At 41.0% G+C, this 24,570-nt stretch overlaps 2 protein-coding genes across 4 annotated transcripts; both read left to right on the top strand.

Annotated features, from left to right (window-relative positions):
- The first annotated feature begins 702 nt into the window (after positions 1-702).
- Positions 703-14,687, top strand: LOC118363409 (lipid droplet-regulating VLDL assembly factor AUP1-like). 3 transcript variants are annotated; one of them, XM_035744239.2, is made up of 13 exons: positions 1,371-1,459; positions 1,611-1,664; positions 2,108-2,245; positions 2,720-2,870; positions 3,059-3,243; positions 6,693-6,765; positions 7,242-7,315; positions 11,414-11,480; positions 11,727-11,832; positions 11,963-12,100; positions 13,147-13,295; positions 13,970-14,058; positions 14,203-14,687. In XM_035744239.2, the coding sequence occupies exons 2-13, from the start codon at positions 1,624-1,626 to the stop codon at positions 14,246-14,248; spliced, it is 1,257 nt and encodes a 418-aa protein (XP_035600132.1). In that variant the 5' UTR covers positions 1,371-1,459; positions 1,611-1,623; the 3' UTR covers positions 14,249-14,687. The 3 variants fall into 3 exon arrangements, with proteins under 3 accessions (XP_035600133.1, XP_035600132.1, XP_035600131.1); XM_035744240.2 differs by lacking the exons at positions 1,371-1,459; positions 1,611-1,664 and adding an exon at positions 703-792; XM_035744238.2 differs by having other exon boundaries at positions 1,423-1,664.
- Positions 14,688-17,428: 2,741 nt separating this feature from the next.
- On the top strand, positions 17,429-20,168 carry LOC118363408 (tubulin beta-4B chain-like). Its single transcript, XM_035744236.2, has 4 exons — positions 17,429-17,596; positions 18,347-18,455; positions 18,619-18,729; positions 18,994-20,168. The coding sequence occupies exons 1-4, from the start codon at positions 17,540-17,542 to the stop codon at positions 20,055-20,057; spliced, it is 1,341 nt and encodes a 446-aa protein (XP_035600129.1). The 5' UTR covers positions 17,429-17,539; the 3' UTR covers positions 20,058-20,168.
- Positions 20,169-24,570: the final 4,402 nt, after the last annotated feature.

Raw genomic sequence — 24,570 nt, 5'->3', positions numbered from 1 at the left:
GCATTTTGGCAACTTACCTGAAAACGACTTGATATTGGAGTTTTGCCTGTTGTCATAGAGATCTCATCATGATTATCCAATAAGACATTTCAGGATGGACATTGTCATCAAGGGCTTCCACCATTTTAAGGTAGTCAACTACTGAACTGGGAGCAATCAGCCAATGAAGAAGAAAATGTACTACTTTAAAATAGAGACAGCCTCAATGGCTCTGCCCATGCTGTCACAGACACTATAATTGTACAGATACAGAGAGAGAGAGAGAACTCATCTTTGTATGTATGTATGGCTGGCATAAATATGACCTCTCTTTGGCTAGAATGGTCCCACCTGATTTTGCCTCCTCCCACCTGCATTCCATCTTTGAGGACATGTACTTCCATTGTTAGAGCGGTCACTCTAATACAGGGATGGGAAACTTAGATGTGTGTGGGGACCACAAAAAACGAAACTCATTAGGGGCCGCAGTGGCTCGTGGGTCTGAGTACCACTAACATGAGCTAATTGAGTGACTGCTGATGCGCAACCAAATTTCAAAATTACACCTTGTATATTCTATTATTCTAACTCTCAATAGTAAGTTGATACTCAACTGAGTTCCTAAAAAAAATAAAACACTTTTATTTTTTGGTCCGCTGTCCTACAAAAGGGGGCCAAATGCCCAGTTGCCCATCCTTGCTCTAATATTTGACATTGTGCATCCTCCTCATAGCTGCCATTACCTGGATCCTCAGTTTCCCATGTGCTGCCAGTGATACACTCTGTTTTGGAGACTTTGGAGATCAAGCTGGGGTAGGTAGAATGGTATGATTGGCAGGGTCACTGTCCCAGCAGTTTTTTTTGCATGCAGAACCTAAGGTTCAGAACACCTTGTGCCTGCAAATGTTTCTTTTGTAAAGGTCATTACAAAGGAAATGCATAGTTATCAACAGAAGAGACAGAAAAACAAGCCATCCAGTCAAGACATACAAATAGAAAGTAGGCTAGCTAGCTAGCTTCCAGAAATTGGGAATAGCTAGGTAGCTAACTGCACTGTTGTGCATGACGTTGTAGCACTGGTGGAAAAAGTACCCAATTGTCATACTTGAGTAAAAGTTCAGATACCTTAATAGAAAATGACTCAAGTAAAAGTGAGTCACCCAGTAAAATACTACTTGAGTAAAAGTATTTAAAGTGTTTGGTTTTAAATACACTTAAGTATCAAAAGTAACTGTAATTGCTCAAATATACTTAAGTATCAAAAGTAAAATATTACAATTTCAAATTCTCCCCAGAGATATCACAAAACATGAAAATAACGATGCAGGAGCAAGTTGAATATGGTGACTGTTTTCCTTAGCCCTTTCTAGCTTGTGGTGACCATTTTTGGAGTGTCAAACGCTAACGAAAAAGAAGGAACCGGAAGTGGTGGGAAAACGTCACACTTCTGCTCGTTCTACTGTTCAACATGGCGCCCAAGGTAGACTAACTGGACACGTTAGCCAGCTACAACATGAGCTAACGAGCTGTTGCCAGTTTTACCTTTTTATCGTTTGAAATTAGTGTTTACGTTTGATTAGCAAGCTAGTATGCATGAATGTAACCCGTGTAAATAATTACCCAACCGACAGATAAGGTGAAATAATGGAAACTCAAGGAATAGAACAGATGTTTGACTTCCAGCGGTAAGAACAAGATGTGTTGTTGTCAAGACAAGTATCTAACGTTAGCTAACTAGCAGCTTGCTAAAGTAGCTTATCAGTACTCCCATAGCAAACATTTTCCATAGTCTTGGCTGATCATAATCTGCTCTGGCTAGTAGCTAGCTAGGTCACAGTCTTCTTGCCTTCCATTTAGTTTATTAGGTAGCAAAATTTGCCCAAAATATATCAGTATTGTTATGAACCACTTTAGCTAACTAGTTAGCTGTTATCTTGATTAGTATCAATAAGTAACATTCGTTTGCTAGCTAGTAGCCATCTAAGCAACATGATGCAGCTGTTATTCTTAACACGTTTAGCCAACTAACGTTAGCAGTTTTATAATCTTGCTCATTTTTAATCTGTCCGATTGGACTCGGAATATTCTGCTTGACAATGACCACACTGAAAATCTGTGTCTTAAACAGGTTGCCAAACGATGGACTGGTCCTGTTGCTGGTATTGCTTTACTCTCCAGTTGGCCTGTGTTTGATGTTACTACGAATCTTCGTAGGTGCACATGTGTTTTTGGTGAGCTGTGCACTCCCAGACAGTCTTGCTAGAAGGTAAGGGTCGTTTTGCATTATTGACAAGCAGTTGAAGGTTGACTCAGCAATATAACGTCATCATACACCTTGGGCTGACTTCCTCCTTATAATAAAACCAACATCTGACTAGACTGCAACAATTGGCTTCTCCCAATATGGGAAGAAGAGTGCAAATTTGGAAGAGCCAATTGTGGGAAGTCTTGGCAGATTTGGAATAGTTTAAAAAAATGTAACCTAGGCAAGTCAGTTAAGAAAAAATCGTATTTACAATGACGGGCCTACCGGGAAACAGTGGGTTAACTGCCTTGTTCAGGGGCAGAACGACAGATGTCAGCGCGGGGATTTGATCCAGCAGCCTTTAGTTGCTGGTCCAACACTCTAACCACTAGGCTACCTGCCGCGCTAGAGTTCATGTAGTATTTCTCAGTTTCAAAACATATTCTCCTGTTTTGTGCTTACAGAATCTAACTCAAAGCTTTCTTCCTGTTCCAGATTCATTGTGAGAGTAATGTCCTCAGTCCTTGGTATGCACGTGAGACAGAACAGCCCACGTTTAAGAGACAAAAGCACAAAACTGTACATTTGCAATCACGTGACCCAGTTTGACCACAACATTGTCAATCTTCTAACCTCGTGTAATACAGTGAGTATTTTGGTTGATGAAGTGACAATCTTTATAGTGTTGCATTTTGAGCTCCTGGAGTTGTGCTTGCACAACTGAACAAAGATCTCTTTGTTTAGAGATACAGCTGCATTGACTCAACCGTTGGCCATCAACCAGTGTTTATTTATTTTGACCATGTCATGTGACCTGTCTGCTCCTCTGCTCAGCCCATGCTGGAGGACTCTGCGGGCTTCGTGTGTTGGGCCAGAGGCTTCATGGAGCTGGGTGCCATATCGGGCCAGGATGAGATGGAGTCCCTCAGGAGATACTGCTCCTCTCCAGGAACTCTGCCCCTGCTCCTCTTCCCTGAGGAGGACACAACCAATGGGCGCGCTGGCCTGCTCAAGTTCAGGTGAGCCACAATACACTGCATTTTTCCTGACCTCAAGAGTATTGAGTTCTGTCTGTCACTCTATTTGTTTTTGAAGTTGGTTACTTCAAACCAAGAGTATCACTGCCCCACACGCTGCTTAAAGCATCATGTGCATATCAGTGCTTTCTATGGGGTTTATCCTATGCATAAAGACAAAGATTTTTTGTATTTGATTATATCTGCCCTCTTTGTATAGGGGAGAGTGGGGTAAGTTGAGCCTAAGGGTTAGTTGAGCCACCTTTTGTTTCTAGGAAACATACACAAAATGAATAATGTTACCAAAATATTTAGGAAGGGGTCATCATTTCATTGAGTCTGTGAAGGATGAAGCCACATGGGAAAAGTGGTAAGCAAGTTTGGTCTAAAAAACAGATTTTCTTAAAGTCCAATTAATTTAAGTTATACGTTTCATGATGCTTGTGTTTAAGTGATTGATGTTAACTGTTAATTCAGGGTTTCCCAAACTCGGTCCTCGGGACCCCAAGGGGTGCACATTTTGTTTTTTGCCCTACCACTACACAGCTGATTCAAATAATCAACTAATCATCAAGCTTTGATGTGAATCAGCTGTGTAGTGTTAGCACAAACAACTAAACATAAACCCCATGGGGTCCCAAAGATCAAGTTTGGGAAACGCTGTGTTAATTGGTTAGCCGCCGAAAATACATTTGACCGGTCATGCTTATCGGTCTATAGGTTCATTTGCATTATTTAGTGGAATTAAATGGGCGTGTGTATTTTCATTGGTGGAATTACATTGGCTTTTGTGTTTTCGTTAGGCGTCATGTATGTTATTTATCACGCATACAGAGCCTAGTTTGAAGAGCGGAATAGCCTACCATCTGTCAGACAGCACGAGAGTAGCTCCTCATAAATCCTGTAAACTACTGGAGTGAAACGTGCTTTTAGAAGCCCAGTCATTGTGCAACAAATAACTATTCTAAACGCAATCGCATGTTAACTGTTTTGATGGTCACGATTTAAAGAGCTTTTTTTTTATTTCTCAATCTCAACTCTTAATTAAAAGCATGTCTCCCATTTGCCATTCGAGTGCAAAGGCTATAGTCAACAGTAGGCAGGCTATCAGTGTGTCAGCCACCACTTTGTATTGTGAGCTTGAGGCAGTACAGTGTATTGTGAGCTTGAGGCAGTACAGTGTATTGTGAGCTTGAGGCAGTACAGTGTATTGTGAGCTTGAGGCAGTACAATTGTTTAAAACGTTTTACTGAACGTTTTACTTTACTGTAAATGAGGTATGTGGAGGCAATTATTTAATAGAATTCCTCATCCCATTAACCAGCATTTCTCTCCTCCTTTCTCTCCTGTTGGTTTTCTTATCAACTTTCCTTCATTCTCCGGAACCAAAGGAACAGTCCTAGTCATATTAGCAACTCATCCTAGTTGTTGCTATTAGATTCCCCTACTTTCTAAATTTGTAGCCAAGGTTTTAATCTGTCACATGGAACCACTCGCATAAGGTGTGCTCTTAATGAAACATGTTAATTCCTTGTATGCATACATAATCATTTCTGTTGGTCACGCAATTTTACTGTTTAGGAATTTTTATTTACTGTTATTTGGCCGTTTAATGAGGGTCGAATATGCATTCAAACTTTAGGTGGCCTTCTGCATTCTTCCTTCTCCCTACAGTTCTCAGCGGTTAGCTTCGCCCACTACTGGCTCATGTAAACTACAATCCCCACGCTGTGTTTTAACTTTTAGAAATGTCAATAATCATCGCTTGCGAAACAGTTTTCTTAACATATGACCCTCATCTTTCATCAGTGAGGAAGGATCCTTCAAATAAGAAATATACATTTACTGTAGCAGTTTTGCACTGATCCATACAGCTATGGGTTCCTCCATCAGACAACTACACTTCCACTACACTTCCAGAGATATGCTTACACACAGGCGTTTGGAGAACGCTAGATAGCTAATTAACGCAGGTGGTCTCCTCTGTTTTCGTAAACAAGCACTGTAATATGGCCTTGCGGAAACACTAACCCTATAAAGGTGTGCATCAATTTGAACCTTTTTGTTTTTAGAAAATGAGTTTTCACTTATATGAAAGATATAGTCCTTATGCTTTTTAAACCGTACCACAAGCAATGCATGTTCAGACCGAGCGCCGGGGCTCTTAACAAAAATCCCCCGTGCAGAAGACGCCTTCGTCCAATTACTTATCTGTGTTATGTAATGGAACTGAGAGTCATCATCAAGGCCTAGGGTCTCTATAAGCTACAATATGAGGTCCTAAACCTAGCATGAAAATACATCCTTGTACCTTTTTGTGGGCTGATATAGTCAACATTTTTGCCTTTGGGTACGGTGAGCCAATGGCTACCATACCCCATAAAAATTATGATTACGTTTTGTCAGTTATATGCATAATATTTTTGCAATGTGTCATGCATATGAACTCAAGATATTCTATTTTTATTGTTACAGAGCAGACATCATCATGCCCCGTGTATACAAATGTAAAACAAGCAGGAGTCTAGCCCCTCTTGAGGTTCTTGAGAGAGCAGCCAAGGAAGTGAGAGAAGGGAAGAAGTCCATTCAAGCAGCAGCAAAGGATGAACAAATAGACTGAATTGACAGTAAAGAGATGCATTGAAAAAAAAGAAAACAAACATGTACCTGTGTGAAAGAGAGGCTATGACAGAGTAGCAGAGGAACACAAGGTCTTATCTGATGACATGGAGTCAGCTTGATAAACATATCAAGAATCTTGCAGATCAGTTTCATGGTCTTAGTAGCTTCAAATGCAACGAACTAGCCTACAAATTGGCACATCGAAACAACATACCTGTCCCAGGCAACTGGTCAAGAAATGTAAGGGTAAGTGATTGAACAGAGAGCTCTATATCTGAATGTCGGCATACATTTAAGATATACAATATACCACACCCCCATTCCATGAATTCAACTTTGACCAACCAGCACCATCACCCATTGTCACTGGACACAATCACCCACTTACCCCAAGGCGGCTCAACATACCCTGTCCATATGCTCAGCTTACCCTAAGTTGTGCCAAGAGAATCACTTTTTTTTGTAAACTTATGTTTACATTAATTCTGATTATTTCCAGGGATACCACATCCTGAAATATTTGTGGATATCTTTGTTACAAAGAATACTACATTTTCCTTGACATAGTGATGCTGAATGTTTAAAAAAAATATATATATATATTTATATTACTTACCCCACTCTCGCCTTCACAAATACATTTCCTAGTTTTCACCGGTAGGACAGAGAACTATTGCTATTAGCAACTTAAATGGTTAGTGATTTATTAGCAGGTGATTAGAGGAGAATCTGACCTGAGCAGAATGCCAACACTGCTATAGGCTGCCCCTGTACTGCCCGTGTATTACTGGTGCTAAGAGCTGGTGCTCAACCTGTTTTCTCTCCCTCAGCTCCTGGCCTTTCTCCTTGACTGATTCCATTCAGCCTGTGGCCTTGCAAGTGAAGAGACCATTTCTAGCTCTGGTAATACAATCAAAACTAAACTGCCTCTTTCTCATATAAAAGCAATGTGGTATATTTAGCAATATACATTTGGTGAAAGTTTTTGTTTAAAGAGTTGGGCTTTCAAGGGACGACAGCTGTTGTTTCTTCAGTCTTGTTGAGTAGACTCGTAATATATGGTAGATAAGTGGGTGTGCATTTAAATGGGAGGAGCAAGTTCCACACTAAACATGACATTTTTATAGAAATTCTAAGAAGTTGTGACATTATTTCCTTTGTTTGTTTTGAGACACCACTCGTATATTAGTTGATCAAGCCATCATTTCGTCCAACAGTCCTTAGGAAGACCTGTAAAATTGTTTTGCACACCGCTGGTAGACTAAATATGTTTTTGTGCACTTGATTTATCACTGTTAGTCTTAACATATTTCTGTCAGACACATGCAGAGGATTTCCTGTAATGAAAGCGCTAATGTAGTTTGTTCCTCTTTCTCCAGAGCACGCCAGACTCCTTCTGGCTGACAGAACTGTTGTGGACCTTTTTCGTCCCGTGTACAGTGTACCATGTAAGGTACTAAATAATTACTGTATCTTACTATTTGTCATTGTCCGGGTTCTGGTTGGACCTCGTAATAGAATTGATATTTGACAACTTTTGTTTGTCCTTGAAGTTCACTCCATTACTCATTGGAAAATTCCCTTAGAATTAGCAGTGGTTTGTCCTAGATATGTGACGATCTTGCCATTTCAGAGTTAATGTTTAGTCAGCGTCAGCAGTACAGTTCCTAGTGAAAGTCTACACACTTCACATTTTGCTGCCTTAAAATTCAATCTTAACTAGTGACTCCCCATCCCGGGTCCAGGAGTGTAATCATCGACTGACACTAATTAGCATAACGCAACGGACATAAATATTCCTATTCATGAAAATCACAAGTGAAATATATTGAGACACAGCTTAGCCTTTTGTTAATCACCCTGTCGTCTCAGATTTTCAAAATATGCTTTACAGCCAAAGCTAGACAAGCATTTGTGTAAGTTTATCGATAGCCTAGCATAGAATTTTGTCCAGCTAGCGCAGGTAACTTGGTCACGGAAATCAGAAAAGCAAACAAATTAAATTGTTTACCTTTGATGAGCTTCGGATGTTTTCACTCGCGAGACTTCCCGTTAGATAGCCAATGTTCCTTTTTTCCAAACATATTATTTTTGTAGGCGAAATAGCTCTGTTTGTTCTTCACGTTTGGCTGAGAAATTGACTGGAAATTGCAGTCACGAAAACGCAGAAAAATATACCTAATTTGCTCCATAATATCGACAGAAACAAGGCAAACGTTGTTTATAATCAATCCTCAAGGTGTTTTTCAAATATCTATTCGATAATATATCCACCGGGACAATTGGTTTTTCAGTAGGACCGATTGGAATAATGTCTACCTCTGTATTTTACGCGAGAATCACTCTGAGAGCCATCAGGTGACCACTTGTGCAATGTAGCCTCTTACGGGTATTCTTCAACATAAATGCGTAAAACTACGTCACAATGCTGTAGACACTTTGGGGAATACGGAGAAAAAGTAATCTGGTTAATAGCCCATTCACTGCTCAATCGGGACGCATTGGAACGCAGCGCTTTCAAAACATGAGGCACTTCCGGATTGGATTTTTCTCAGGCTTTCGCCTGCAATATCAGTTCTGTTATACTCACAGACAATATTTTTACAGTTTTGGAAACTTTAGAGTTTTCTATCCTAAGCTGTCAATTGTATGCATATTCTAGCATCTTGTCCTGACAAAATATCCCGTTTACTACAGGAACGTTATTTTTCCATAAATTAAAATACTGCCCCCTAGTCACAAAAAGTTTTAAGGGATTACATTGTGTTTTTTCCTACAGATCTAAACATCCTACACCACATTTCACAAATGAAATAATGGAACATTTCCCAAATGGAATGATAGAACATTTTCCTAATGAATATTAAAAAATAAAAATGTCTTTACCCCCCAGAGTTAATACTTGGTGGAAACACCTTGGACATTCATTATAGCTGTGAATCATATTCAATCAGATTCTACCAACTTTGCCCAACCCTTAGGTCAACATACAGTACAGTTTTTGAATGACTACCTCATCTCTGTACCCACACACATACAATTATCTGTAAGGTCCCTCAGACAAACAGTGAATTTCAAACACGGATTCAACCACAAACACCAAGGTGTGCCTCGCAAAAAAGGACACCTATTGGTAGATGGGTATAAAATAAATTAGCTTGCGTCAATAAGAATTCAACCCCTTTGTTATAGTAAGCCTACATAAGTTCAGGAGTAAAACTGTGCATAACAAGTCACATAAGTTGCATGGACTCATTCTGTGTGCAATAAATGAATTTTAACTTGATTTTTGAATGAGTACCTCATCTCTGTACCCTAAACATACAGTTATCTGTAAGGTCCCTCAGTTAAGAAGTGAATTTCAAACACAGATTCGACCACAAAGATCAAGGAAGAGCATGTATTGGTAGATGGGTACAATTTTAAAAAAGCACACATTGAATATCCCTTTGACCATTGTGAAGTTATTAATTACACTTTGGATGGTGTATTTAAAATAAAAAATACATTATTTTTTAACCTTAACTGACTTGCCTAGTTAAATAAAGAACACATTCTTATTGATCTGTACACCCAGTCACTACAAAGATACAGGCGTCCTTCCTAACTCAGTTTCCGGAGACGAAGGAAACCCCTCAGGGAGGCCGATGGTAACTAAACGGTTACACACTTTAAGCTTTGATAGGAGAACTGAGGATGGATCAACAACATTGTAGTTACTCTACAATACTTGCCTAATTGACAGAGTGAAAAGAAGGAAGTTGTTTGCAACAAGGCACTAAACTAATTTTGTCTTAAAATGTGGCAAAGCAAATAACTTTCTGTCTGGAATTCAAAGTGTTATGTTTAGTGAAAATCCAATAAAAAAAGTACCACTCTCCATATTTAAGCATAATGGTATGTTATGGGTATGCTTGTAATCGTAATGGACCAGGTAGTTTTTCTGGTTAAAAAAAAAAAACGGAATGGAGCTACGCACAGGCAAAATCCTAGATGAAAACCTACTTCAGTCTGCTTTCCACCAGACACTGGGATATTTAATTTACCTTTCCGCAGGACAATAACCTAAAACACAACTCCAACTCTACACTGGAGTTGCTTACCAAGAAGACAGTGATAGTTTTGACTTAAATCACCTTGAAAAGCTATGGCAAGACCTGAAAATGGTTGTCCGGCAATGATCAATAACCAATTTGACAGAAATAATAATAATGTGCCAATATTATACAATCCAGGTGTGCAAAGCTCTTAGAGACTTACCCAGAAAGACTCGCAGCTGGAATCGCTGCCAAAGGTGATTCTAACATGTATTGACTCAGAGGTGTGAATTCCTGTATTTAATTTTCAATAAATTCGCTAACATTTCTAAAAACATATGCTTTCACTGTCATGGGGTATTGTGTGGAGATGGTTCAGAAAAAAAATAAATGTATCCATTTTGAATTCAGGCTGTAACACAACAAAATGTGGAATAAGTCAAGGGGTATGAAAACTTTGGTCAAAATGTCTCGAGCTCTGTTTGGTTGGGAGTCTTTGATAGAAAGCAATTTTCAAAGCTTGTCTCTGATTTGCATGCACATTTAAGACGACTGAGATTTGACCAAAGTGCGTCTTGTCCCACTGAAAAATAAAACTGCTTTGCTCCTGGGTATGCTCTTTCATATTTATTTTGATCCTGACAAACTCCCCAGTCCCTAAGTGGCCAATTGCTTTGCCGTGTTGTCTTGCAGTATTACTTAATGGTGTTGCAAAAAGAATGGATGATTTGGAGTGGATTTTTTTAAAAGGCCACTAATGTGGGGTGAATGCAATCTTCTGTATTTTAACGTATTGGCAGCATCATGTTATGGGTATGCTTGTCACCGGCAGGGACTGGGGAGTTTGTCAGGATCAAAATAAATATGAAAGGGACAAAGGCCAAATAAAAAGTTAAAGGAAACCCTGTCTTAGTCTTCTGAAAACATAACCCTGGTATAGACCAATATGTGTTCAGTTTTCCTGAATGGTCCATTCTCAGTCCTGACTTAAATCTGCTTGAAAGTCAGAGACAAGGTTAGAATATTACTGTCCATCAATGATTCCCAACCTTATTTACTTAGCTTTAGCAATTTTGACAAAAACAATAGCTTTATGTTGCCCAAAGGTGGTGCAAGGTTGGTAGAATCTGTTTCAAAATGATTCACAGCTGTATTGGTGCTTCCACCAAGTATTAACTCTGGAGCGGGTGAAGATGAACGCAATCAATATATATATATATATATATTTTTTTTTATTAATTAGGAACATTTTCTATAATTTTTCTTTCACTTTAAAAACGTGGAGTAGGTTGTGTAGATCGTAGGAAAGAAATCCAATTGACTCTTATTTAATTTTAAGTGAACAAAAGGTGAAGACTATGCAAGCGGAATGTAGACTTTTACTAGCGACTGTTGTCATAACTTTTCAACCAGCTTGATTAGAGCTAGAAGCAAGTTTACATCAAGAGGCAAGTTTAAGTTTACTATCACTGCTTACAAAGCTTGTAGAGATCCTGTTTCGTTTACTTTCACAGATGGCTCCCCGCTGTGTCGAGGCAAGATGAAGAATCCCTTCAAGAGTTTGCCAACAAAATCCAAGGGGTATTAAACCTTACACACTTGTTCTGCAACGCCTTCTGTTCCCTAATGCCCACATTGTCTCAAACAAAACCCGTATGTATCTTATTGAAAAATGGTGCATATTGCAAGTTATCACATTGACTGCCGTAAAGCACCCAATTCCAGGCTCTGAGCTTGTGATATTACAAAATTCTTAATGATATGGAACACCTGAGCGAGTGGTTATTCAATTGTCCTCTGATTGGTCTTTGTGCCGTCCATTTTTAGCTCCTAGCCACCGAGCTCGGCGTGGTCTCAACACAGATTACCAAAGCAGACAAAGCCGAGCACGTGAAAAGGAAACTGCACGTTGCACCGCACACCACAACCTCAAGTAAGAGAGCCCTGGAGAAACCTTCCCTGACAAAGCCTCTCTTACAGCATGGTCTTGGTGCAAGTTATGCTCACTTGGAGGTGGTTGGGACCGTCAGTGATGGTGTGTATTTGCTGTTGTCTGTGTCCAGATTTGGGTGCCAGACCACGTCCTCTGGGCTTCATGGTTCGCAGCTCTGGGGTGGAGGAGCTCAGGATCAGCAGGATGGCCCAGCAGGTGAAGGAGGTTCTGCCTGACATCCCCCTCGGCATCATCACCAGAGACCTGGGTACGCAAATCCTTCATTTCTGCTTTGCATTTCCAGTGCAGTGACACAGAATTTGAAATGAGCAGTGCACCAATTCAAGTCGCTTGTGCATTTCATTGAAATGGTGGTAATACTTGACATGAAACCAGTGCCATAACACATTATGACAAGGTCAACCTGTTTAAAATATGATCATAACACTATCAGGACGCATATTTAGACGTGTTGTGACATATATTGTGTTATTTTATGGCTGTTATGACACCTAAATCAGTGTAAATACCCACAAAACCTACCACTAGTTATTTTATGGCTGGTTATGACACCTACATTTTATTATTTTTTATTTAACCTTTAACTAGGCAAGTCAGTAGATAAGTGTGTAAAAACCTACAGAAGGCAAAACATTCCATTACACTATAGCCTCCTTTCAACATTATGTTTACGTTATATGCTTTAAAAAATTAACCATATTAAATGATCATTGTAACTGTGCACACGTTGATGTCAGACATGCGCCTACCCCAATGCTCTGTTGCTGATGACTGGGACGAATACAGGAGCATATTTCAGGAGCAGGACAAAACATCCTCTTTTTGACTGATGACTGATATAAGGGCATGTATGTGGAAGGCCTATCTGGCTTATATAGTTATGATGGTCATAATGCTTCTTGACAGTGTCAAAATGTGTTTTCTACAAGTTATTTAAAATCGAATGAAAAAACATGACTGTAAATAGTTCATTACATCAAAGGATTTAAGAAACAAACTTTGAACCGAAAGCTTTATTCAAATTTAACATTCTTATGTAGGTGTCATAACCAGACATAAAATAGTGCAATATATGTCACAAAGGGTGTAAATATATGGGTTATGACAGTGTTATGACCATATTGACAGGCTGTCAGCTGTTATGACATAGTTATTACTATCGTAACGTGTTATGACACAGGGTTTCAAGTAAAGTGTTACCAATGGAGTTTGCATTAGGATCAATGGGAGAAAAAGGCACAGTAGCATGCAGTGTTTCCCAAACCTTTTCCCTTACCCTTTTTACATTTACAGTGCAAACCAACTGCGTGGACACGACGATCACTAACCTGCTGGAGAGCACTGAGGAGTTTCCATTGGAGGCCACAGGCGGCTCCACATCTGCACCAGGCCCATCCTGGAGGTCCCTCTCCTTTTCAGATGCACCTGCTCCCACCATTAAGGTTTGCCAATCATCTAAATGATGTCTTAAGTCTGCTGGTAGTCTACACTGAGTGTATAAAACATTAGGAACACCTGTTCTTTCCATGACAGACTGAACAGGTGAAAGCTATGATCCCTTATTGATGTCCCCTGTTAAATCCACTTCAATCAGTGTAGATGAAGGGAAGGAGACAGGTTAAAGAAGGGTTTTTAAGCCTCGAGACGTTGATTGTGTATGTGTGCCATTTAGAGGGTGAATGGGCATGACAAAATATTTAAGTGCATTTAAATGGGGTATGGTTGTAGGTGCCAGGCGCACCGGTTTGAGTGTGTCAAGAACTGCAAAACTCCTGGGTTTTTCACGCTCAACAATTTCCTGTGTGTATCAAGAATGGTCCACCACCCAAAGGACATCCAGCCAACTTGACACAACCGTGGGAAGCATTGGAGTCAACATGGGCCAGCATCCCTGTGGAATGCTTTCAACACCAAGTAGAGTCCATGCCCTGATGAATTGAGGCTGTTCTGAGGACAAAAGGGGGTGCAACTCAATATTGGGAAGGTGTTCCTAATGTTTTTGTACATTCAGTGTATATTACCTTGCCAGCAAAGTAATTGAGGTACCATCTTGCGACACTATTCTATTTATCAGGAGCTTGCTGTATAGTCAGATTTTGTTGATTTTGACCCATAGCCTGCTGCCAAGTCTTTTGGGAAATCGCCAGTAGACCGACACATGTCCCTACAAGAGAGGAAGGATGCCTTGTATGAGTTTGCAAGAAGGTGAGATCAAAGCTGCAATTCAGTCTTGGGTTGATTTTAATTTCACCCACCCATAGAATTGACACATTTGGCCCTACGTTTTACACTCATCGTTGTTGTCCACCTGTCAACTCTGTTAGTTGTTCCCACCTTCCTTTCCTCTAGACGCTACATCGAGAAGCATGGACTGGAGCAGGACGACAACCTCTGAACAAGATCTGATCGCTGGGAAATGTGTTAGGAATTATGGTTGTTAAAATCAAATAATTGTACAGACAATAATTGTACAGGAGTGTATGGAGAGTTGAACAGAGGGTTTTTGTTGATACACACGTACCGGAGGAAAACCTTCTGAAGACTTCAATGGATTTTTTTTATTTTTTATTTGCTTGCATGGAAATCATGCATGTGTATTTTTAATTCTTTCTCCCAGCAAAAATATTATTTTGATAACAATTTGTATTAAGATCCAGTGACCATAAAACATCTCATTATTTTTTATAATGGCAGAGGTAATGATGAAACAAAGTCGATCTTGCTCTGCTTTCAGAGAAGCCACATCAGCTCTTAGGTTCATTATAATTTGACAGTACTTGTTTCTGCAGTATGAACCTTTTAAAGTTAATAAAGTTCATAATTTATAAATGTAAGAGATTGTTTTGGCTAGAATCACAATTCCACTATTCCTCTTTGGATTTACCCTGGCATGACTCAATTAGTGCTAAGCAGCATTAAGTCATAAAATCAAATGCTACGAGACAGTAAATACATGTGTATAACTGTTGGGGATTGTCAAGTCAGAAACCCAACTATTACAAACTATATGTTGTTAAGCAACTGCTTGCTAAGCTTAGGGTAAGGTTTAAGATTAGAGCTAGAGTAAGTGAATAGTTGAAATGTTACTCATAGTCTGTTGAGCATCTACAAATAAAGGGTTTCTGACAAATGTTTAATAGTCAGATGAAACAATAAGAGATGATGAGAATGAGGAGTTATTAGCATCTGTAAAGCAAGATCATAGGGCCGAGACCCCCTTCAGCTGTTGCTCTCCTACAGTTCTTTGGGAAGTAGGCCACTAACACAATAAGTCACCGACACATCTTTGTAATGTATTTTTTTATTTCACCTTTATTTAACCAGGTAGGCTAGTTGAGAACAAGTTCTCATTTGCAACTGCGACATGGCCAAGATAAAGCAAAGCAGTGTGACACAGACAACAACACAGAGTTACACATGGAGTACACCATAAACAAGCCCATCTGCTCCGTTATGGGCCTGGCACCGTGGCAGTATCATGTCATATGTACAGTACCAGTCAAAAGTTTGGACACCTACTCATTCAAGGTATTTTCTTTATTTTTTACTTTTTTCTGTGTTGTAGAATAATTGTGAAGATGTCAAAACTATGAAATAACACATTTGGAATCGTGTAGTAACCAAAAAAGTGTTAAACAAATCCAAATATATTTGAGATTTAAAGTAGCCACCCTTTGCCTTGATAACAGCTTTGCACACTTGGCATTCTACTCAACCAGCTTCTTGTTCCTTGTTCATGTGTGGGATTTCTTTCCTTAATGCATTTGAGCCAATCAATTGTATTGTGACAAGGTAGGGGTGGGAAACAGAAGATAGCCCTATTTGGTAGAAGACCAAGTCCATATTATGGCAAGAACAGCTAAAATAAGCAATGAGAAATGACAGTCCATTACTTTAAGACGTGAAGGTCAGTCAATGCGGAAAATGTCAGTAACTTTGAAAGTGCAGTCGCAAAAACCATCAAGCGCTATGATGAAACTGGCTCTCATGAGGACCGCCACAGGAAAGGAATACCCAGAGTTACTTCTGTTGCAGAGGAGAAGTTCATTAGAGTTACCAGCCTCAGAAATTGCAGCCCAAATTAATGCTTCAGAGTTCAAGTAACAGACACATCTCAAAATCAACTGTTCAGAGGAGACTGCGTGAATCAGGCTTTCATGGTCGATTTGCTGCAAAGAAAAAACTACTAATGGACACCAATAAGAAAAGGTTTGTTTGAGTCAAGAAACACGAGCAATGGACATTAGACCGGTGGAAATCTGTCCTTTGTTCTAATATGAGTCCAAATTTTAGATTTTTAGTTCCAACTGCTGTGTCTTTGTGAGACTCGAGTAGGTGAACGGAGGATCTCCACATGTGTAGTTCCCACCCTGAAGAATGCTTTGGGGGTGCTTTGCTGGTGACAGTCAGCACACTTAACCAGCATGGCTACCACAGCATTCTGCAGAGATACACCATCCCATCTGGTTTTCACTTAGTGGGAGTATAATTTGATTTTCAACAGGACAATGACCCAACACACCTCCAGGCTGTGTAAAGGCTATTTGACCAAGAAGGAGAGTGATGGAGTGCTGCATCAGATGACCCGGCCTCCATGATCACCTGACCTCAACCCAATTGAGATGGTTTGCGATGAGTCGGGTGCAAAGTGAAGGAAAAGCAGCCAACAAGTGCTCAGCATTTTTTTGAACTCTTCAAGACTGTTGGAAAAGCATTCCAGGCGAAGCTGGTTGAGAGAATGCCAAGGCAAAGAGCGGCAACTTTCATGAATATAAAATATATTTTGTTTAACATTTTTGTATGTGTTATTTCATAGTTTTGATGTCTTCACTATTGTTCTATGTAGAAAATAGTACAAATAAAGAAAAACCTTTGAATGAGTAGGTGTCCAATCTTTTCACTGGTACTGTATGTATCTCATAATCAAGGTAGAGAGAAGGGAGGATTTCATGATACAAATAAAAGTGTTATTCAAGTTGGTCTATCTGAGATTTCACCATGACAATGGTTAGGTTAATGTTGCAGACTTTAAAAAAAATAACTGACATGATGTGGAACCTTTTAACGTGAACAATGAGAAGTGATGTATAACTCTTATAAATTAGAAGACTGTCTTGAAGATTGCATGTAAAGACTTCAGCAAGAGTCCAAAAATATAAAATAACCTTAACTCGTTCCCTGCGTTATGCCTCCACGAAAATTGACCAAATCAAAGGTGAAATTATATAAATATGGCTATTGATTATTTCTCCCTTATTAGTGGAGATATGTTTCAGGATGCAAAAATTCAGATTGAAGGCATTGAATGCTACAAATTTAAACGAATGAATTCTGTCGAGATGACATGCTAGACTTTTGATAACATGCTCAACCTAATTCGATTTACAATCTGGAGGCCGAGATGTAGGCTACTGTAGCCAGTGTTTTTATTCCCACTTCATTTTTATGGTCCTATATTATTCATCCTATTACGACACGTGATATCGTAGCGTTTCTGATCAGAATTACACCAATCACGTCGCTTACAATGCGGGTACTGCGACCAAATGAACCAATAGGATTGCTATAAATTGACGCGATTTTGGAGCATGACTTAACAAATTTATTTTGGAGCAACAGTTTGACGATTGTAGCCGCTCAAAGAAGGAACTCATTGAAACTTGACTAAGTTTACTCTACTAACAAAATGAGGGAGATTGTTCATTTACAAGCTGGGCAGTGCGGTAATCAAATTGGCGCTAAGGTTGGTACACTTTAGGCTTTTAAATCCTTGACTTTTGATTAGGTTTAGAAGTATGATTTGTTTAAAAATAAACCACGCTATATGACCCAGCTATATTGTATTTAATTATATTTAAAATTGTGCCCGAGAAAATAACTTTTGGGAAATTTTAAAATGTTATGTATTGGATTGAAAACACTGTGGCCCCGTTCTTAGTTGGTAAAATTTGTTTGGCGGAATATATCACATCCCCTTGATTATTTTCCTTCCCGTTTGTTCCAACAAGTTCAATGATTTTGAAGAGGCATCAACTTGTTTTCAACCGGGCAAACCTTCAGATGGTCGACGCAATGAGTCTAATTCAAGGGTGTTGGCCGCCCCGCGTTGATTCAGCGCGCGCAGTTGTAATATGGCTGGTTGTCTTGTTCAGCCGGGTGCGCCAAAACCTGCTCACTGCAACTATTATAGTCTTATGTTTCAGTTTACATATGCATATTTGTCTGTCCTAATACATCGAGCACAATTTCCCCTGTTATTTGTCCATTTTAACCAAGGACAATGCAAAAATGATACTATTTTAAAATGGTGCCAACTTTGGAAACCATTTTGTTTTTAGAAGTAGCACTTGAATGACGCAAAAAAGCCGATTACTCTTTTAATTCAAATGTTTTGTTTGCTTTTTATTTAATTCAATGGTGAACATCTTAACTGAATTGTCTATACATTTATAATACATTTTCAGACTTATCAAAATGCATTCTTTGTCTTTAGTTCTGGGAGGTGATCAGTGACGAGCATGGCATTGACCCCACTGGAAGTTACCATGGGGACAGTGATCTTCAGTTGGAAAGGATTAATGTATACTACAATGAAGCTTCAGGTGAGTTAGGTTGTGTGATGTCATGATCGACATTTGGTCTTTTAATCTGGCCTTTGTCCAGCTCTGGCCAAACAAAGTTGATGTCCTAGTTACTATTGTAAGTGTGGTAGAATGGGTTTTGAAAGGATGTTAATTTATTTTAAGTGCTCTTGTGTTATTTCAGGTGGAAAGTATGTGCCACGTGCGGTACTTGTGGACTTGGAGCCTGGGACCATGGACTCTGTGAGATCTGGACCATTTGGTCAGATCTTCAGGCCTGACAACTTTGTCTTTGGTAAGAAACTGTCTTTGGCAGTTTGATTAACTTGGAAGTTGTCTGTGCCTGGATTCGTTGCATGTTACTACAGTACACCTTAATTACCTGACTACAGTCACCAGAGACAAACTGTTGGCATTGGTTACGTAAAACAAAGGGTTTCCATGTCGCTTAATTTGCTTTGTCATCCCTGACTTTAGTGTTTGCACAATCACCAAGGGCCCAGTTTTTCCATAACATCTCATTATATTTGCATTGATGTCCTACTTTTGTCCATTCCAGGTCAGAGTGGCGCTGGTAACAACTGGGCCAAGGGCCACTACACCGAGGGTGCAGAGCTAGTTGACTCCGTCTTGGATGTAGTGAGGAAGGAAGCTGAGAGCTGTGACTGCCTCCAGGGCTTCCAGCTCACCCACTCCCTGGGAGGTGGTACTGGCTCTGGCATGGGCACCCTGCTTATCAGCAAGATCCGTGAAGAATATCCTGACCGCATCATGAACACTTTCAGCGTGGTGCCCTCTCCTAAAGTGTCAGACACTGTGGTGGAGCCCTACAACGCCACCCTCTCAGTCCACCAGCTGGTAGAGAACACAGACGAGACCTACTGCATCGACAATGAGGCTCTCTATGACATCTGCTTCCGTACCCTTAAACTCACCACACCCACCTACGGAGACCTCAACCACCTGGTGTCTGCCACCATGAGTGGAGTCACCACCTGTCTCCGCTTCCCTGGCCAGCTCAATGCTGACCTGCGCAAACTGGCAGTTAACATGGTGCCTTTCCCCCGTCTCCACTTCTTCATGCCTGGCTTTGCACCTCTTACTAGCAGGGGAAGCCAGCAGTACAGAGCCCTGACGGTTCCAGAGCTCACTCAGCAGATGTTTGACTCTAAGAACATGATGGCAGCCTGTGATCCCCGCCACGGACGCTATCTCACCGTGGCCGCAGTCTTCCGCGGCCGCATGTCCATGAAAGAGGTGGACGAGCAGATGCTAAACGTACAGAACAAGAACAGCAGCTACTTCGTTGAATGGATCCCAAACAACGTCAAGACTGCAGTCTGTGACATTCCTCCCCGTGGCCTCAAGATGGCCGCCACCTTCATCGGCAACAGCACTGCCATCCAGGAGCTGTTCAAGCGCATCTCTGAGCAGTTCACAGCTATGTTCCGCCGTAAAGCTTTCCTCCATTGGTACACCGGAGAGGGCATGGATGAGATGGAGTTCACCGAGGCAGAGAGCAACATGAATGATCTGGTGTCTGAGTACCAGCAGTACCAAGATGCCACTGCAGAGGAGGAGGGAGAGTTTGAAGAGGAGGAGGGCGAAGAGGAGTTGGCTTAAATTGTTTTCTTTTTCAAATATCTTTACTTTCTTCACATTTCCTGTCTCTGGCAACCTTCAGCTGTACCTGTTTGTTTGGTTCACTTGCAATAAAAAAAGTAGAGAAACCTATTTATTTGTGTGAAATGGATAATGTAAACAGGGTTACAGGTAGCCTAGTGGTTAGAGCATTGGGCCAGTAACCATAAGGTTGCTAGATCGAACCCCCGAGCTGACAAGGTAAAAATCGGTCCCTATGCCCTGAACAAGGCAGTTTACCCATTGTTCCCAGGTAGGCCGTCACTGTAATTAAGAATGAGTTTTTGACTGACTTCCGTAGTTGAATAAAAATAATATATGGGATTTAAGATAAGCAGTTAGTATTTTAATGGATATGTTTAATTTCATTAACATTTAATTTTGTGGGAGTGTAAGGTGACATAAGCTTGTTCAATGGATAATTATTTAAATGTGACTGCATTAAGTTAAACGTAAGCTATAACACAATGGATCCAAATAAGAGGTGTTCAAATCAAATTGTATTTGTCACATACACATGGTTAGCAGATGTTAATGCGGGTGTAGCGAAATGCTACTCACACAATTATTACCTTTAAGCACAAGGCCATGCTTTGATCACTAAAAATTGTGATTAGAGGTCAAATGGTATGTGCACAAGTATTCAGACCCCTTGACTGTATTTACATCTTGCTTTACAGCCTTGTCCTAAAATTGAATTGTAAAAAATGCACAATACCCCAAAGCAAAAACTGGTTTAATGTCTTTCAGAAACATTTACGTATTCATACCCTTGACTGAGTGCTTTGATGCACCTTTGGCAATGATTACAGCCTTGAGCATAGATTATGACGCTACAAGCTTGGCACAGCTGTGTTTGGGGAGTTTGTCCCATGCTCTGTCAGACTGGATGGGGAGCTTGGGCTCTAGTTGGGCCACTCAAGGACATTCACTTGTCCCAAAGCCTGTCTTGTCTGTGTGCTTAGGTTTGTTCTGTTGGAAGGTGACCTTTTGTCCCCAGTCAGGTCTTGATATCAAGGATATCTCTGTACTTTGCTCTATTCATTTTTCCTTTGATCTTCACTAGTTTCCCAGTCCCTGCTGCTGAAAAACATCCTCACAGCATGATCTTGCCACCATGCTTCACTGTAGGGTGCCAGGTTTCCTCCAGATGTGACACTTGGCATTCAGGGCAAGGAGTTAAGTCTTGGTTTTGTCAGACCAGAGAATCTTGTTTCATGTTCTGAGAGGTCTTTAGGTTCCTTTTGGCAAACTTCAAACGGGCTGTTCATGCCTTTTACTGAGGAGTGGCTTCCGTCTGGCCACTATACCATAAAGGCCTGATTGGTGGAGTGCTGCAGAGATGGTTGTCCTTATTGATGATTTTCCCATCTCCACAGAGAAGCTCTGTTGGTGACAATCAGGTTCTTGGTCACCTCCCTGAACAAGGCCCTTCTCCCCTGATTGCAATAATGTTCCTGGCAGACAGCTCTACGAAGAGTCTTGGTGGTGCCCAACTTCTTCCATTTAAGAACGATTGAGGCCACTGTTGTTGTTGGACCTTAAATGCTTCAGAAATTGTTTGGGTACCCTTCCCTAGATCTGTGCCTCGACAAAATCCTGTCTGCGCTCTACAGACAATTCCTTCGACCTCATGGCTTTCTGCTCTGACATGCACTGTCAACTGTGGGACTTTAGACACGTGTGTGCCTTTACAAATAATGTCCGATCAATTAAATTTACCACAGGTGGAGTCTGAAGTTGTACAAACATAAAGGATGATCAATGGAAACAGGATGCACCTGAGCTCAATTTTGAGTTTTATAGCAAAGGGACTGAATACTTATGTAATTAAGGTACTTGTTTATTTTTTTTAAAAATGCAAAAATGTCAACCTGTTTTTGCTTCATAGTTATGGGGTATTGTGTGTAGATGGGGGGTATTTTTAATCCATTTTAGAATACGGCTGTAAGGTAACAATGTGGATGGAAGGGGTCTGAATACTTTCCAAATGCACTGTGTATACAGTATAAATCATTGGTCGAGACCTGTTGGGTCTGTGCCTCACCTATTTTCTCAGTTTGGTATAACCGTATGTATACTGGACAAAAACCTGCAACAATTTCAACGATTTTACTGAATTGCAGTTCATATAAGGAAATAAATTCATTAGGCACTACTCTATGGATTTCACAAATGGGCAGGGGCGCAGTCATGCGTGGGCCTGAGCCACCCATGTGTTTTTCCCCACAGAATGGCTTTATTACAGACAGAAATACATCTCAGTTTCGTCAGCTGTCCGGGTGGCTGATCTCAGACAATTCCACAGGTGAAGAAGCCGGATGTGGAGGTTCTGGACTGGTGTGATTACACATGGTCTGTGGTTGTGAGGCCAGTTGGATGTACTGCCAAATTCTCTAAAACAACGTAGGCAGTTTATGGTAGAGAAATAAACAAATTCTCTGGCAACAGCTTTGGTGGGCATTCCTGCAGTCAGTATGCCAATTGCATGCTCCCTCAAAACATGAGACATCTGTGGCAATTTGTTTTATTTCACCTTTATTTAACCAGGTAGGCTAGTTGAGAACAAGTTCTCATTTGCAACTGCGACCTGGCCAAGATAAAGCATAGCAGTGTGAACAGACAACAGAGTTACTTACACATGGAGTAAACGATTAACAAGTCAATAACACAGTAGAAAAAAAGGGGGGAGTCTATATACAATGTGTGCAAAAGGCATGAGGAGGTAGGTGAATAATTACCATTTTCCAGATTAACACTGGAGTGATAAATGATCAGATGGTCATGTACAGGTAGAGATATTGGTGTGCAAAAGAGCAGAAAAGTAAATAAATAAAAACAGTATGGGGATAAGGTAGGTGAAAATGGGTGGGCTATTTACCAATAGACTATGTACAGCTGCAGCGATTGGTTAGCTGCTCAGATAGCTGATGTTTGAAGTTGGTGAGGGAGATAAAAGTCTCCAACTTCAGCGATTTTGCAATCGTTCCAGTCACAGGCAGCAGAGTACTGGAACGAAAGGTGGCCAAATGAGGTGTTGGCTTTAGGGATGATCAGTGTGATACACCTGCTGGAGCGCGTGCTACGGATGGGTGTTGCCATCGTGACCAGTGAACTGAGATAAGGCGGAGCTTTACCTAGCATGGACTTGTAGATGACCTGGAGCCAGTGGGTCTGGCGACGAATATGTAGCGAGGGCCAGCCGACTAGAGCATACAAGTCGCAGTGGTGGGTGGTATAAGGTGCTTTAGTGACAAAACGGATGGCACTGTGATAAACTGCATCCAGTTTGCTGAGTAGAGTGTTGGAAGCCATTTTGTAGATGACATCGCCGAAGTCGAGGATCGGTAGGATAGTCAGTTTTACTAGGGTAAGCTTGGCGGCGTGAGTGAAGGAGGCTTTGTAGCGGAATAGAAAGCCGACTCTTGATTTGATTTTCGATTGGAGATGTTTGACATGAGTCTGGAAGGAGAGTTTGCAGTCTAGCCAGACACCTAGGTACTTATAGATGTCCACATATTCAAGGTCGGAACCATCCAGGGTGGTGATGCTAGTCGGGCATGCGGGTGCAGGCAGCAATCGGTTGAAAAGCATGCATTTGGTTTTACTAGCGTTTAAGAGCAGTTGGAGGCCACAGAAGGAGTGTTGTATGGCATTGAAGCTCGTTTGGAGGTTGGATAGCACAGTGTCCAATGACGGGCCGAAAGTATATAGAATGGTGTCGTCTGCGTAGAGGTGGATCAGGGAATCGCCCGCAGCAAGAGCAACATTATTGATATATACAGAGAAAAGAGTCGGCCCGAGAATTGAACCCTGTGGCACCCCCATAGAGACTGCCAGAGGACCAGACAGCATGCCCTCCGATTTGACACACTGAACTCTGTCTGCAAAGTAATTGGTGAACCAGGCAAGGCAGTCATCCGAAAAACAGAGGCTACTGAGTCTGCCGATAAGAATATGGTGATTGACAGAGTCGAAAGGTCGATGAAGATGGCTGCACAGTACTGTCTTTTATCGATGGCGGTTATGATATCGTTTAGTACCTTGAGTGTGGCTGAGGTGCACCCGTGACCGGCTCAGAAACCAGATTGCACAGCGGAGAAGGTACGGTGGGATTCGAGATGGTCAGTGACCTGTTTGTTGACTTGGCTTTCGAAGACCTTAGGTAGGCAGGGCAGGATGGATATAGGTCTGTAACAGTTTGGGTCCAGGGTGTCTCCCCCTTTGAAGAGGGGGATGACTGCGGCAATCCTTGGGGATCTCAGACGATATGAGAGGTTGAACAGGCAGGTAATAGGGGTTGCGACAATGGCGGCGGATAGTTTCAGAAATAGAGGGTCCAGATTGTCAAGCCCAACTGATTTGTACGGGTCCAGGTTTTGCAGCTCTTTCAGAACATCTGCTATCTGGATTTGGGTAAAGGAGAACCTGGAGATGCTTGGGCGAGGAGCTGCGGGGGGGGCAGAGCTGTTGTAGCGAGGTTGGAGTAGCCAGG

Source organism: Oncorhynchus keta, chromosome 30 (assembly GCF_023373465.1).
Source record: "Oncorhynchus keta strain PuntledgeMale-10-30-2019 chromosome 30, Oket_V2, whole genome shotgun sequence".
Classification (NCBI taxonomy): Eukaryota; Metazoa; Chordata; class Actinopteri; order Salmoniformes; family Salmonidae; genus Oncorhynchus; species Oncorhynchus keta.
This window is presented reverse-complemented; position numbering and strand designations above follow the sequence as displayed.

Excerpts from the sequence above, each read along its gene's own strand:
- LOC118363409 (XM_035744239.2), top strand. The coding sequence starts at position 1,624 with ATGGAAACTCAAGGAATAGAACAGATGTTTGACTTCCAGCG. Across the intron at positions 2,246-2,719 it reads CCAGACAGTCTTGCTAGAAG|ATTCATTGTGAGAGTAATGT; the intron begins GTAAGGGTCGTT and ends TTCCTGTTCCAG. Across the intron at positions 14,059-14,202 it reads TTGTATGAGTTTGCAAGAAG|ACGCTACATCGAGAAGCATG; the intron begins GTGAGATCAAAG and ends CCTTTCCTCTAG.
- LOC118363408 (XM_035744236.2), top strand. The coding sequence starts at position 17,540 with ATGAGGGAGATTGTTCATTTACAAGCTGGGCAGTGCGGTAATCAAATT. Across the intron at positions 18,456-18,618 it reads ATACTACAATGAAGCTTCAG|GTGGAAAGTATGTGCCACGT; the intron begins GTGAGTTAGGTT and ends GTGTTATTTCAG. Across the intron at positions 18,730-18,993 it reads GCCTGACAACTTTGTCTTTG|GTCAGAGTGGCGCTGGTAAC; the intron begins GTAAGAAACTGT and ends TGTCCATTCCAG.